This window comes from Pleurodeles waltl, chromosome 2_1, assembly GCF_031143425.1.
Source record: "Pleurodeles waltl isolate 20211129_DDA chromosome 2_1, aPleWal1.hap1.20221129, whole genome shotgun sequence".
Classification (NCBI taxonomy): domain Eukaryota; kingdom Metazoa; phylum Chordata; class Amphibia; order Caudata; family Salamandridae; genus Pleurodeles; species Pleurodeles waltl.
The window spans coordinates 182,823,112-182,837,465 of NC_090438.1; the positions used below are offsets into that span (position 1 = coordinate 182,823,112).

At 45.4% G+C, this 14,354-nt stretch overlaps 1 protein-coding gene across 7 annotated transcripts in view; it reads left to right on the plus strand.

Moving 5' to 3' along the window:
- Window positions 1–14,354, plus strand: part of SEPTIN6 (septin 6) — a 148,682-nt gene that overhangs the window by 37,910 nt on the left and 96,418 nt on the right. For all 7 annotated transcript variants that reach the window (XM_069212277.1, XM_069212263.1, XM_069212288.1 and 4 more), the window contains exon 2: window positions 11,831–11,945. In XM_069212277.1, coding sequence (XP_069068378.1) covers window positions 11,831–11,945 — 115 coding nt within the window. The remainder of the gene's footprint in view (window positions 1–11,830; window positions 11,946–14,354) is intronic.

Here is a 14,354-nt window from a genome sequence, read left to right on the forward strand (position 1 = left end):
GTTTGGCCAAAAGAGGCCATCATTTTGGATAGGGTTTCATAACCCCTCCTCACTCCCCCCCAACCCCCTCTCATCCTTCCAAAGGCGGACAAACACAGCCTTACCTGCCCTGTTCTGGTGATGACTCGGACCCTAACCAGGCTAGCTCTCTACACACGAGGGCGCGAGAGGAAGCGCTTCGTGCCTTGCTCTTTTGACAGCACAATAATGAAATTGCCAGCCCCATATTACCCTTCGGTATTCAGTCTTTCTCCATGCGAGCTCATTCTCTTATCCTAGAGCTCTGAGATCCTTGCTCTTCTATATATATTTTTTAAAATTTTATTTTATTTGTTATTATTCGGCAGCCCCTCGTCCTAGAATTTCCTCCTAGACAGCATGCGCTTTTCATTATTAGTACACATGGTAATGCTTTAAGGATAGTGCACATCTTAAGGTGGCTTTAATCAAGATGTCCATCACCTCTCCATTGCCATTGGCTCCCCCTCATTTGGCGAATGTCCTCCTTGGATTTGTTTTCACCTTCCCAATGTGCCATATGCTTCCCGTAGACTTCAGGCGCCCCACCCCATCTGCATACTTTCTGTGGGATCACTGCAACTAATACCTGACTTCACCCCATCTTAGGAGACTTCTGCTAGAGTTATAGCTCTCCCAGGGTTCACCCGATTTTTTTAATTTTTTTTTTCATTTTCACGTATGTAATTTCAAATCTAGGAAGTCACCAGTAACTCATGAGAGATGAGGGTACATATCTGAAAATATACACATTTGCTATGAGTTAGTAAAAGCTGCTGCCAGTAGGTCTGGCCATTTGTAAGTGTTGTTAGTTCACCTTCACGTTCCACCAAACATGCATTTCCCGCCCGATCTGCCCCATTACTGGAGGTAGTCCCTCCCACAATTCCAGCTCCGCAGCTTTGGTCCAACGAACCCAGGTGAACACAGAACATCTAGTCGCACTTTTGTACCTGAGAAAAAAGTGCACGTCTTGCTCCTGTACTATTTCCCCTCGTCTTTACTATAAAACGTGGATGCAGCGTTTGGCCTTTGATGTTTTATAGTCCACTCTGTTCGTGCATGCTCTTGATGCCCCTGGGAGACCTACGTCACCATCTCCGTTTGGTCCATATGCGCTGACTAATGGGTATATTAAACATTGCGCTGTTTGGGGTATGGATCCAGCCTATAGAAGAGGACCGCTGTAGCGCACAGTTGTAGAAAGAACCCAAACAAGAAACATCTACGATCGTCCCATAACTGGTGAATGAATAGTAATTTTCATTCTGCCTTTATAGTCCGAGCCTGAGGCTCTAGGAATGTGGGGAAAAAGTTCCAAACACAAAGACGAAACCTCACGGCGTGTATTTAAATGCGTTGGTGTGAGCTTTAGAACCAGCCTCCCTTCTGATGGGTGGTGCCTGCAAAGAGTCTCGGTTCAGCTACATCCGGGGCATAACAACTGATGCCTGGGTCCGCAGCCTGTGTCCAGGTCGTCCTCTCTGAATAAGCAGGTTCGTTTTGCATTCTGTTTTCCCAAATGGCTCTCCTGCTGCCTTTTAATTTTTCTTTTTTTTTTTTTTTGGTCATGCTTTAGCTTTGAGTTATGCAAAACACAAAGCAATCTACTTTCTGACTGGCGGTGTGTGCACATTTCTCATTTTTAGTGTACCTTAGACGTGACGCCAGGAGGAACAGAATGCAGGTGCGGCCACAAGGGAGCTCTCCAGACTCCAGAGAGAGAACTTGAATGTGTAATGCAAGGTTCTGGTTTTCATTAGGTCCGAATGCTTCATTTCGCGAGCCCTCTGAATTGTAACAGTAAATTTAAGTCATCAGGTGCCTGCATTTAATAAAACAAACTACTGATCATTGTGTTTAGAAGTTGTTGTCTTCAGATCTATCTACGGCCTTTTGGGTGGGGTTTGGCAACTAGAACAGACCTTTGCAGGCATTTAACCCACCAGTCATGACATCTTGTTTTATACATTTGATTGTGTACAATCAGATGGGCTCCTCACCTGTGAACCTGGCTCTGTCTTCTAATGAGACCATGCAACAAATCCTCCTAGGGAGACTGCATCTCTACCCTACCGTTCAAGCCCATTTATCATCTTCCTTCATTGAGAGTGATACAACCAGTGAACGCATGAAGTTGCCACCTTAATGGTCCCTGGTACAGCTGCTATGGGACCAGGACATGAAAGTAGGAGAAGCGATGCTGGTCCCTTGACCTCTCGACCCCTCACATTCGAAGACCATAATGGCTGTTTTCACAACTGGCACCACTTGGAGTTTTTATGACTTTTTTTTTTTTTATACAAGATGCCCTTTTAGTGCACTCTGTAGAATGAGTAGCTCATGTATCTCTGGCTACCTTTCAATAATTGTTTATTTTTATGTGGCACTTACATGTTTTTGGACATCAACTCTGCATCGTCTATGTTGGGGCTAGAGATGAATGATCATGTGATGCTTCCATAGTTGAGGCAGAGTTGATGGAATGAGTTTCAGCGCCTCAGGCTTGCTTCCCACCTCTTCATGCCTCCCACTCGACATGGTTGAACAGTGAGGACTATTTGGACATCCACTGTACATTCTATGTTGGGACCTGAGGCCGCTGATCGTCTGTAGCGTCTGTGCAGGGGGATTGGGCAATGCAGATCAGAAAGTCATCTTTGTACTGATAGTGCTGTAACCCAGATGTCTCCCAACTGCATGTATACAGAAGAAGAGCTGCCTGGTGGAGATCTGTGAGTTCTCAAACTAACTGAAAGTTGTGCATGATGTGGATGAGCACGCTGGGGGGCACTCTCCACCACTAAGTGGGACTACTCTACCACCAGACGGCTAATGGACAGAAAGCACTGCCATTGTTCCACCATGCTGTATCCCTCCTAATGTACCCTACACTGAGACAGTATGAGGGAACCTCTTTTGCTATTGGCAGCATTGAGCAGCTAGTTACTGCACCACCCACCCTCCAGCGGAGTGGCATTAACTGCGGTTTTTACAAATATCTACTGCAGTGTCGGGAGGTTTAATGAGGTATCCCCAAGAAGCATAGTTTGGTTTTCACTATGACTTTGCAGGTGTGCGCCAATTCATATACGTTTCTGCCCTGTCGGAATTTAGTAGGTGGACCGGACGCTGTTGATAGTCCACGACGGACAGAACCTTCTCGCCTGTCGTACTGCTCCCAATTACATCTGTTAATATATTTAAATATGCAGATCTCGTTAGGAAATGCAACTTTTCTCTTTTTTTCTCCTAAATTGTTGACCTCTGTCCTTCCTTTTTTCCCATTTCCTTTTTTAATTTTACTTTGTTTTACTCATACTTGTTTTTGGTTTTTTTTCCCTTTTTTTTTTCCGCCAGGTAAAAATATCCATGTAATATCTTGCTAAGTTTATATACTTCCCACCCAGGAGAACCACTGTGGTGGTACTCTTAATATGTAGCACACCCATGAATGGCTGATGAAACTTAAGCCTCATTTTTTTTTCTTGGAGAATTTCGAGGCACGGTGCCAAAAATGGTAACATTTCAAGCGGCAAAACATTTTTTTTTTTATAGCGAATACCGTAATCCTAGATGTCCGCGAGACGGAACTGCCACAAAAGATCACCGCAGATCGGTGTCCGCGCGCAAAATCCCTCCCTGGGAACAGTTTCCGTTTCCTTCGTATGCTGCACCGAAGCCTAACGAAGTTTGTGTGTAGCTGAAAGACCACCAAGTCTCCGATATTGCCAAAAGTCACTGTGCAGGGCCTTGCAGCCACGTGGTTCCGTGTTGTGCTTCCAGTGCACCGCCGTGTCCGGGGTTATACCTGTGTTAGCGAGTTACAGCCCCTTTACCACCGACTCGGCGACCAGCCTTGCCTCCAGCGCTTGAAGGCCTCTCTCACGGCAAGAGTGGGATGCTTAATGAGCTCCTTCTTGGCCGCGCACGCGCCCCCGGGGCTGCACCAGCAGCGACCACGGCCTGGCAGCGCGAGGACAGACACAGCAGCCTTTCCGCAGCGCCGGGCTGGTGTTTAGTTGTTGTTTGGCCTCTAACAACGCAGCCTCTGTGGCACCTTTCATGCACTGGTATTGATCGTTCTGCCAGGATCGGGGCGCCGGGGTGGCTTGTTCATTCAGAGGATGAAGGCGGCCATTGAAGCAGCATGTCCAGTGACGGACTGTCCGCCGCGAGGCCCGTGGGGATGGGGCGGGGGCGTCAGTCATCGTGCACCCTCAGTGTCTGGCACAGCTGCACTGGCCTCTCCGCCTTCCATAAGCTGCAACGGGCGCTCGTGGCCTGTGCACGTGCTGTTGACTGGACCTTGCTTTCATCTTCAGCTGCAAAGAGCATCACTGATGTAAAGCTGGCTACCGAGCAGGGTGCCAGTTAGAAAGACGACGTACCGACCACCCTAGAGTTTAAGTTAACATTAAGGCACACCTCCTTGTCATGCAATCCTCTCCACCCACTCCTGACCTTCAGGCACAGCCCTTTGCATTCTGGGACTTGTAGTTTTAGTGTTACCTTTAGGTGTGTGGCTCGGGCGTAGCTGTGCTAGTGATACACGCCAGGTACAAGAGGCCCCGTGACTTTGGCATGGAGCCCCTTGTACTGATTCTGTGGTCCCGGGGCAGCGCAGCTAACCAACCTCATCGACAGCACCTTCCTCCCCAACTCGCGCCCGCTGAAGGCTTGGCACCTGTTTCTGGGCCCGCGCCTTCCTGCCCCCGGCCTAGGCAGGTGCATGATCTTTTAAGTGTTCGCCTCCGAAACAAATTCCTTAGGGATTTCGAAGGCGCTCTCTTGACACCGGACTTGTTCGCGCTTTAAAGCCGGGCAGCTTCATTTAGTCCTCTGATCGCCAGTTTCTTTTGGCCACGGAGGACTTGAGAAAGAGCAGAGGGGCAAACACTGATGGGAACCGAGAGGGTCTACGAGGTGCAGAGGCTGAATGAGAAGCAAAGAGGTCTGGCAGCAGCGGGTGGAAGGAGGCTGGCAAAGCGTCATTTGTTGTTTGCTTTTCCTTGATTTTTTATTTTTTTTTAAAAAAAATTCTCTGCGCCGCCTAAAGTTTTCTCAATTTTCGGGCAGCTGTTGGAAGAACTGCCTAATTTATTTTTTAAAAAAACCTATATATACTGCTAAGGCAGGGTTCCAGCAGCTCTCCTCTTTGGGGGGAGCAGTGAAGTAATTTTGATTGGTTAGCAGAAGGCCGGCCACCGGGCTGGAGAGGAATTTTGCTTTTCCTCACCCGGAAGAGGTCCTCGAAAAGGTGGAAGCCGATGATTAGTTAAGGTAGCAGAGTGTGTGGCCGTCCACATGCTTATTTATTTTTATTAATATTTTTAGTGATTTTGTTGTATAGCGTGGACCTAGCCCCTGGACATCCGAGCGCTTCCCATGAGACAGCAGCAATCATTCCAGCAATATATTTGAGTTAAGGCACAGGAACAGAGAGAGACAGGCATTCGAGAGTGTGTGGAGCTCACACATTTAGCCCCAGTGACGTTCACGGGAAGAGTATTAAGTTCTTCTCTAAAGGCAGCTTGACAGTGAGGTCCTACAGAGGGTCCGAGGAAGAGGGTTCCAGGTCCTTCTGACACTTCGGGAAAATGATTCACTAATGGATCACTCCCGTTTGAAGGTGGGAGGCCCCAGGTGAAGGGATTGTTCGCATTCCCACCAGCATGGATCCTCCTCGAGGGCACATCCGCTCGCCATCTGCAATGGGTGTGATGAATCTGCTTGTGAACACTGAGTAGAACACACGCTTGCTAACAAAAAAATACCATTTTTGACAATTTGAACAAAGTCCAGGTTGGAGAGCATAGTGGGAGACATGGGAGGGAATCCTCGATTAGATGTTCCTGACAGGGAATTCCAAACATTTTGGAGGCTAACAGGTTCTCTTAGAGGGCCACAAACTGGGAGACCGCAATGCAAAACACTCAGAAAATAAATTGACAACACCAGAGGTGTGCCTTCTTGCACAACTGCTGGAAGAACTGGATTCCAGGTATTTATCTGACAACACTGACCTGCCCAATGTGGAGCATCAAATGGTCTATGTGGAAGACACTTGGTTGAGATCCAGAGCTATGAAATGTGAATTGAAATTCTTTCTCTAGGAAGTGGAGAACTAGAGATATTACCTATGATCTGCATGGAAAAATAACCTAGTGGAAGTCCATTCTGATGAATCTTTTTTTGTCTTCATCGTTTCCATAAATATTGAAATGTAAATAATATTCATTGGTTTTTGGGTCCTACGTGGAGTGTGCCTTTCATATCGAAAAAATGTTTACACGTGCCTTTTTTCATAATGCAGATTCTTTCTTTTTGGAGTCTGTGTAAAACCCTTAATATTTCAGTCTACACCCCACCCTACCCTGCCTTTTCAAGAACTCACTGGTCCACTCACCTCGAATCATGACTCATTTCTTTTGCTCAGTCTGTTCTTTTTGTTTTCTAGTATTCTGCTGTTTGAAGTCAGCCACTTCCACTGGCATCTCAGGCAGCCACATCCATATCACTTCTCCGCCCCCCTTTTCTGGGCACGTCTCTCTGTGGCTTATAATATTTTGTGTACTACCCCAACATATTAATATATTGTCCTGGTGTGTCCAACATGGATCCAAAAGGGACTAATCTGTGCCAAACTTTCAGAATAACCACTTGCTGTGTAAACTTTTTCCTTTGGAGTGGCACGCAGATGTTGCCCTGGACCTACATTGTGCATCCCTATCTTAACCACTTTTCTGAATCCTCTTTCCATTTCTTTTCTTGAGTTCTCAGTTTGTCGTCCGTTCCTTAGTTCTTCAGTTGTCTCCTTAGACAGACACATGCAACATGTTTATTTCGTTTTACCTCAAACCCTCTTTCCATACTGTTTCCGTTGTACCATTGCTCTTTCTGTTAACTTTTAGAAGTTTACTTCATCAGCCAAAATGCCCAGCTTCTGCTCCAAACCGAGCTGCTCTTTGTACTAATTTGAAACATTTTGCTCTTGCTAGGAGCATTAAATGGACATATATCCTGAGTTTTACCCTGTTAGAGTTTTTGGTGCCACATTGCTCTGATGGCTGTGACTCTAGTGCCTTCCGGAAATCTACATTTTGGGCTTGCAAGGAGCAGCTATGTATTCCCGCTCAGCATTTCATTCTTTTGAGGTCACTACTTTGAGCACTGTAACATTTGGGAAAGAAGCCTTGCTGGAGAAAAAGAGGGAACTTCGGTCTTAGTAGTAGCTCTACCTAAGAGGCCTCTGCACCGTAGCATTGTGGGGAGGAAAGCCTTGGTTCATTGAAGACTGTGGTGGAGCATTCTTGGTGCATCTAATGCTGGTTCCTGATGGGTATGTTGTGTTAATGAAGATTTGGCAATGCTAATTTGGGTGAATGAGAGACAGAAGTGTTGGGATGGTGCATCATGCAACCCCCCACTTCTGCAACAGATTAATTAATGAAGAATGTGAGTAGTGGATAGTTTGCGTTGCATTGGTCCAGTATATTGAGGAGCAGCTCTTTGCTGGGCGAGGGATATTCTACTAAAGCCAAGTGCTGCAGTCCATGCAGTAGATAAATGTTGAAGAAAATGACCCCAAACAGTCTTGGGGTAGACTTCCTTGACCTAAACAATAATGACTGAGTGAGATTGTGGGTTGTCCTGTTGGTAATTTTGATCTGGACTGGCTTGATTTTTGTCATCTGGCCGCATGCCTCCTCTTTTGAGACGACTGAAAAGGGTTTCTTAGGTATTTGAAGTGCCTCTCTTTTCGGCTGCACTACTTCTGCCACAGTAAAGAACTGGTTTCTGTCCTACAAAGTCCTACCTTAAAACCGTTCTTTACTTAGAATTCCCACAGCAGATTAGAACTAGGGGTCGATTATGCCAATATCATCCTCGTGAGCTTTACTTTGTACATGGCAATGAAGTTGCAGCATCTTCAAAGCTGGGCCGCGGGCCTGTTGTATGAACCACGTTCAGATCACTCCTCCCACCTGTGCTTTCAAAGCATTGTAGGTCATCACTAGGGAGACCATTATTTCCCCATACCATAGCCTAATCATACTATCATTACTTTGACCTCTTACCCCTAAAATCAGACCCTGTTGTTTGGAACCCTGCCTTTTAATAATATTGCTAGCCCTAATGCAAACCATGACCTTTGCCCTTACATGAATCCTATGTTGCATTAAAACAAGCACGCAACTCCACCCTAAAGATAATGCTAACCAGGATCTTGAAGTAAAGTTAATAAAATGTAGTTCTTAATGCTGACCCCAACCTAACCATACAAATAATTTAAATTCATACTCACTGTGGGTTAAATTATATAAATAAAGTAAAAACAAGCGTTTTTTGGTAAACATTGTGTACCCGACATTAAATTATTGCCAGCCCTGACAGTAAATTCAATTCAAAATATGACATTAATCTGATTCTAACAGTGACTGTAAATTAAATAGTCTTAACCCTCATTTGAATTCAATAAAAATACAATAATCTAACACACAATTAAATTGTATGAAATTAATATTAACTTTCGTTTTGGATTAAGCAAACAACACCTTTTTTCGTACCGAAGGAAAAGTTTGACCATTAACCTAAATTAAATGAACATTTTTTAAGATAATTAAGTCCTGAATAAAATGTAATTTTATTATTTTAAATTTAAATGAAATGAACATGTAAAATTATTCTAAGACCGCCGCTAGTTATAAACCAAACCTGGAAATAACACTAAGCCTCTAATTACGACTTTGGCGGATGGAAAAGGCCATCTGCCGAAATCCCGCGGTCCGGTTACGCCAGTGCGGCCCCTTCCCGTGGCCCCTATCACGAGTTTCCCGTTGGGTCAGCTGGCAGAAATTGAGTTTCTGCCCTCTGGGCCAACAGGAAGCATTGCAACTGTTGCGGTGCGTAGGGTGCACCAGCACCCGTCATGCTTTTCACTGTCGCAAAGCAGACAGTGAAAAGCGCAATGGGGCTGGTTATAGGGGCCCTTGCACCCTGTCCCCACCAGCCTTTACGTGGTAGTGCTTCTGCAATGTAAAAGCTGGCTGAGAAGGAACTCGTAATCACCAGGGCAGCACTGCGTGCATGAAAACACTTTTATTTATACACTTGCGCGCACACAACCTTCATGAACTGAGTAGTGGAGGTACCGTGGACAACCCCACATTGCTCACATGCACAACGAGCTAGATAATGCTGACCTGAGATTTATCACCCTCAGCATCTTCCAGTTCATGGACAGCAGTATCCTCTACCTTTTAATGGTAGCTCAACCACAAGCTGCCTATCATACACCACCGTGAACACCCAAGCCTCAATCTTCCCTGCCACACATCCTGCTCCCTCAGCCCGAACCTCGCAGAAGTCCTCGCGCCAAGATTGATGGGCTTGAGGACCATAATCCTGGGAGGTCCACACCAAGGGCCTTTCCTAAGAATGTAAGTGACCAACTCACACCATTCAAAGAAGAGGAACGAGTTATTAAAAAAGAAAGCATTGCAAAGACCAGGAACCCCGCCTGTGAGAATGGGGGCTCTGGAGAGCAAGAGTTAGCACGGGAGCAGCCACATAGGTTGAGGTAAATTAATCAACGGCCCTCTTCCCAGTCACAACACCCTTAAACCCACAATGCTCCAGCAAGAGCTAGTCTAGCTAGGCACCGAAGGCAACCAGCCACATACTTTCTGCCCTCCTATTCACACCACTGGGAAAGTGCAGAGATTCCCCCTGCAGTAGAGGTCCTAGAGAACTCCAAAAGGGTTAGGCGGAGAGTCAGCCGTCTGCCCAGGACACACCATGAGGGACCTTTTTAAAGGTTTTCCCCTCACTGAGGGTTCGGAATGCAGGCCACCTTTTCCCCCCAAAGCAAAGCCACGTGCACTAACTGGACTAGGCGAGGTGTGTCCATCTGGCCACCGACACCACTGTGGGACATGTTTTGTGGCACACCCACGACAAATAGACCCGTACATCTGCAGCTACAAGCACTCAGGGGCCGAGTAATTGATGGCCGTGGCTCTAAATAGCGCGTGACTTAATTTATGAACCAGGTTAAAAGGAGACGATGAAAGGCGGAGGTTGATTAGTGTGAGGACACAGATGGCCGATCAATATTGGAACCCTTTGGGCTTCTGTTGCACAGAAAAATAGGCGCCTGTGACCCTCAATTAGCTGACCCTTGATCGATCCTTTGTGATGCGTCCGTGCCACATCATTTCAGACTCACTGGAGTTATTTTTTTAATAAACTCACGGAAAGCAGAGGTTCGCCATAGAGCCACAGTGCTTGACTAAGGCACAAATATGTGTTGCATTGGCAATGAAAATAGCGCTACCTACCCCTGGTGCGGCCCCGGGACACCTTGCAAACGGGTAGAATGGTATGCCAGGGGTTTTGTTTGGTTGGAAGGTAGTGTGACCGGTGTCTAGCTCACCACCTCGCAGGTGGCATCTCTGAACCGTGCCCACGTTAATCTTTGTGCCAAAGTGCGTTGTTAACCCCACATTGCACAGGTCGGCTTTGAACATTTTGCTGTCCCTTTAAAACTTTATTCTGAAACCAATACAGGAAAAAGGGCTAATCTACAGCGGGTAAATGAGTTTTCAGTGCTTTCCTTATGTGATACTCTTTAGTTTAGTCTGCATTGAAGATCACTCAATAATATTTACTGCACCAAAAAAGCAAAAGGATTGGTCACGGCAACTATCCTCACATAAAAAAGTAATTGGAAGTTACACAGCGCTCAAGGGCAGAGTTATGTGGTGGGTTTGGGGGGGGGGGGGGGGGTTTGGTGGGTTGGTGGGTTGGGGGGGTTGGTGTGGAGGGGGGGTGGGTTGGGTGGTGTTTTGTGTGTTATGTTGCGTACCAACTCACCACTAAGGGAGTATCTTGGTGCTAATGCCACAGTCGCAGAGGCTGGAGGTTACGAAAGCCTTAAAATAACCAGATTGTCAGCATTTACTTAAAAATCATATGATTCTGGCAGGAAGGAATTTGAAATAACTTGTTCCAGTGGTATGAGGATAAATATGAGAAAGAATGGCCCACATTGAGTTGAACATTTTTTACTGCTAGTGCCTTATTAGATGATCTCAGGCACCTGTCCAGATAGTAAACGATACCCTCGTCTATCTCTGGTCAAGGTTATCTCCTTAAAAAGCTTAATGCGCATAGCAGAGAAGTTTAAACAGGCCACAGGCCACGCTTTCTATTAGGGAGCTAAAGTTAAGCTCCAAGAGTTGATTCGGAGGCGGAGCCAGAAGGGAGATTGCTTACCAAATGGGCTGCTGTATTCTGCACCACCTGTAGTCTTGACAGAAGTGGCTCATTTGCAGCCACCAGTAGCACATTGCCACAGTCCTAACAACTAGTTATAGGAGCTTAGCCTACAAGTCTTTTTTTCCATACGATGAATTACAGTGAAAAAGTTTGCTCTTCAAGGCGAGCCTTCTTACTTCTACAGCGAGCCACTTTAAGTCTGTCTGCTCTACTCTTGGTGGTCCTGTATGTGCATTTATCAGTCCTCTGGTGGTTGGTGTTTCTGAAAGCTTGAGAGGCAGGAAATCACTTCTTGACGTAAGTCAAACCGTGTGATGCAGAACTTTCTGTGGTTTCTCTTTAGGGGCAAATATTAAAGTGTTGATTAATAATAGCACAAAGGTACCATTTCCGGCAAGCTGGGACTTTAGATGTGATCCCTTGGTTGGGCGTTTATTCTGTTTTGGGATGGGGTCTATGGCCAGTAGGCGTAAGCTACTGGTGCTGGCTGCAGTGTTTTACCTGCTCTGTGTCGATTTGTTTGTTTCAGGGTGAAGGTTGCCGCAATGTCCCCCTCGCCGGGCACGTAGGATTTGACAGCATGCCGGACCAGCTGGTGAACAAATCCGTGAGCCATGGCTTTTGTTTCAACATCCTGTGCGTGGGTGAGTATTTCTATACGAGGAAATTCTCTCACTGTGTGTGTTTGCTAAACAGAGTATTGATTATGCTGGTAAGTAGGTTAATAGCCTGCTCTCCTGACCCAGCTTACTGCTGTACACTCAGTCAACTCAGTGCTGCACGCAAGGCAAGGACAACTCGTACAAATACTTGAATTGTGTTCTGGTAAACCGATATACACGTTTTCTGTAAATGTTTATTTAAAGGATACTGCGAAGGGCCACAGAGTGTTGTTCCATCCTAGTTCAGAAATACTGAGATATTGAGATAAATCTTATACAGAAGATAACATCCCTCGGGAGCGGAAGAACTTGTGTTGCCTGTGTAATTACAGAGTTAGTTTGAGAACATTGGGGGTTTATATTTAGGGGGTAGTTAGGAGGCGCCTTAGAGACACTTCGCCTTGTAGGCAGAATCCTGCTACATATGTGCAGTGCTTGGGTTTCTTGAAAGCTCTGGTCTCTCTTCAAAGATGTCCAGTGTGGAAGAACCAGAGATCAGCCGGACTTACTTGACTTCTGGACTTCTTCGGCAGGTTTCCAGGCAAGCATTGCCTACATCTTTGCAGTAGAGAGCCGGTGTTTGTAAAATGTGCTGATAGTCCCTTTCGGAGATATTTTGCTGTATTTCTATCAGTAAATATATATGATAAATAGTCACTAGCTGATGCTACAAGAATAGTTCTTCTGGGCCTCTTCATGCCCATTAGTAAGCCAAGAGATTTGGCAATTTACTATGTTTTTTTATTTTCCCATTGTAGTTACTTTAGCACAGCTGGAGGACTCCTGGTCAAATTAATGATTGCCCACACTGTTGTACAGAAGTTTTCGTTCTCTCCCCTCCCCAAGCTCCCCCCGAAGGTTTTTGGTGTTTAAGGTTTTATGTGAAATATTTATCTTTAGCCCATGTATTCCTGGTGCGATCTTCTTTTTTTTTTTTTTTTTTTTTTTTTTTTTTTTTCCTTTCAAGTTTGTTTTTTACTTGACAAACCCCGAAAGCATTGGTTGCTTGGTGCACTTTATTTTATGATACTTTATATCAGTCCCAGAAATGGGTCTGGATGAATGAAGCAGAACACTGGGGTGAGGAGCACGACCAAGAATAATTGGCGGTAGAGAAATGTTTATTTGGGATTCTTTAAATTAAGTTATATGTATTTAGGACACAGTAATTGGCATTTTATCTACCATGTAATGAGCCCTTCCTTGGGGGGCAGATTTAAGTGCTTGGTTTAAAGAATGTTGACTAAAGAAGTCTAATTGGATTTAAAGTTATTTAACCTATCAATGATAGTTGAGTGTTTTAGACTGTGAAGAAGATGGACATTAAATTCATGTTTTCGTCGTAACATCTTAATTGTATTTTCACTTACTATACATGTTCTCTTCCACGGAACAAAGCTGTGGTGTGCTCCTGGTTCATGAGAGGGTGAGGGGGTCACACAGGTGAAGGGAGATTGTAGTCCTTAGATGGTAGATGCTCCTTGGTAGGAAATCTTTTATACCCCCATAGTTATTAAAATTCAAGGACAGGTATTGGTAGAGGAGGCAATAAAGCACACTCAAAGAATAAATCCAATTGTGTAAAATTGAGCGATCAGGAGAGTAAATGTTGAAGGATGTTTGAAGTTGAAAATTGATGAGAGCGGAGTTTGGCGTCCAGTCAATTTTTCTTGGGTAAATATCGAACCTTTCTTCTATGATAGCAAAAATGTGCAATTTTTAATGCCACTTACCAGAACTGAGGACATGATGCAAAGTGGCATTTTACCAGTCAAAGCTCTTGCTAGGAGTGGTTGCTTTTTGGAGGAAAAACTACATTCAGTAACCGTGCAGCCAGTATTACTGATCCTTGATAATACTAGGTAGTGATAAAATCTAGCAGTATTATCTGGGATTATGACCTGATTACTTGTAGGCCCTTATAGAATGGGGCAAGATGCAGGAATGTCACCACCAAATTACTGGATCGGACCGGTAGTTATGGGCCGTTTTCAGAGCTAAGAGCTGGTCTGGACGATGTGTCCCATTAAACGATGAAGTGTCGCCACCACGGGCGCTATTGCTCTGGGATTCAAAATAACTGTTTTGCAGAAACTCCAGTTTCCACCCAAATCAGTATGAAAAGGTGGCTCATGATGAGGAACAAAGTAGGTCTGTACACGTGGTCCTTTTTGGCTTCCCTCTTCCTGTTTATCTGTGAAGCGTAATCTGTCGCACTTGCGTGCTGGCCATGCCAAGTGCGGCCCACAAGCCACCTTTATTCTCCTTAGTATTTTACTACTCTCATCCTTTCATTGCCGCCACTCCTGTAGCATGACTCCCCGGGCAGACCTGGTGAAGTAGAGCAGCCCAGCTACCCAGCTGGCTCTGGAGTGAGCAGGCCTGAAGTGA